The sequence below is a fragment of the Pteropus alecto genome, unplaced genomic scaffold, assembly GCF_000325575.1.
Source record: "Pteropus alecto unplaced genomic scaffold, ASM32557v1 C18079650, whole genome shotgun sequence".
NCBI classification, from domain to species: Eukaryota; Metazoa; Chordata; class Mammalia; order Chiroptera; family Pteropodidae; genus Pteropus; species Pteropus alecto.
In genome coordinates, this window is record NW_006490000.1 from 1 (window position 1) to 875 (window position 875).

At 64.6% G+C, this 875-nt stretch overlaps 1 protein-coding gene across 1 annotated transcript; it reads right to left on the reverse strand.

The window, feature by feature from the left end:
* Positions 1-126: 126 nt before the first annotated feature.
* On the reverse strand, positions 127-740 carry LOC112473501 (receptor-type tyrosine-protein phosphatase S-like). The gene is made up of 2 exons (XM_025041867.1): positions 513-740; positions 127-435 (listed from the first exon to the last, which is right to left on the reverse strand). The coding sequence occupies exons 1-2, from the start codon at positions 606-608 to the stop codon at positions 142-144; spliced, it is 390 nt and encodes a 129-aa protein (XP_024897635.1). The 5' UTR covers positions 609-740; the 3' UTR covers positions 127-141.
* Between the last annotated feature and the right edge of the window lie 135 nt (positions 741-875).

Below are 875 nucleotides of genomic sequence, written 5' to 3' on the forward strand. Positions count from 1 at the left end.
GCATCCCCGTCCTCCAATGTGTGACTACAAAAACATCCCCAGACATTGTCAAATGTCCCCAGGGGTCAGAACTGCCCCAGCTGAGAACCAGCGATGTGGAGGAACAGATAGAACCATAACGGACAACGATTATACACATATCTAAAAATTCCCAGCGGCCTCTGACTGGAGCCAGACCAGGCCTGAGACCAGAACCAGGCTCCGGTTTCCCTGTGTGTCCCCTAGCCTGTGCACGCTGGCCCTGGGGTGCGGGGTCCTGCGCTGTCTGGAGAACGCGGAAGGGCGGGATGGAGCTGGGGCTGGCGTGCTACCTTCGATGGGCTGCAGGATGACTCGGGAGTGGTCGTACGCGATGACGTTGGCGTAGCGGTTCTTGGGCTTGTTCACCTCCAGGTTGGAATGCTCCCACGTGAACTGCTGGCCTGGATCGATGGACTGCGGGGGACGGGCAGGTGGGAGGGTCAGCGTGGGTGCTGGCAGCCCGGGAGGGCGGGAGGCAGGGGTGGGCTCACCTCATACTCCTGGGAGAGCTTGAGGCTGTCGTTGGCCTTGAGGCGTTCCGTGTGCTCGGCCATGTCCGCGATGGGGACCGGTGGGTGGCTGAGCATGCCTGCAGGGAGAGCAGAGCCGTGGCGTGGGCTGGTCACTCCGGGGCCAGCCCAGGGGCTGGGGGCGGGGTGCTCTACAGCGTGAGTCTGCGATGGACGAGCTGCGGTTAGAGGGTGTGGCGGGGTAGGGGGGACCCCAGGCCTGCGGGCCTGAAACTGGAGCATTAGAGGCTGCAGCCCAGCAGCGCCCGACGCCCCTGGCTCACAGTGTCTGCCCGCCCCAGTCCCCCGCCCCAGCTGGGGAAGGACTGCCCTGCAGGACCTCAA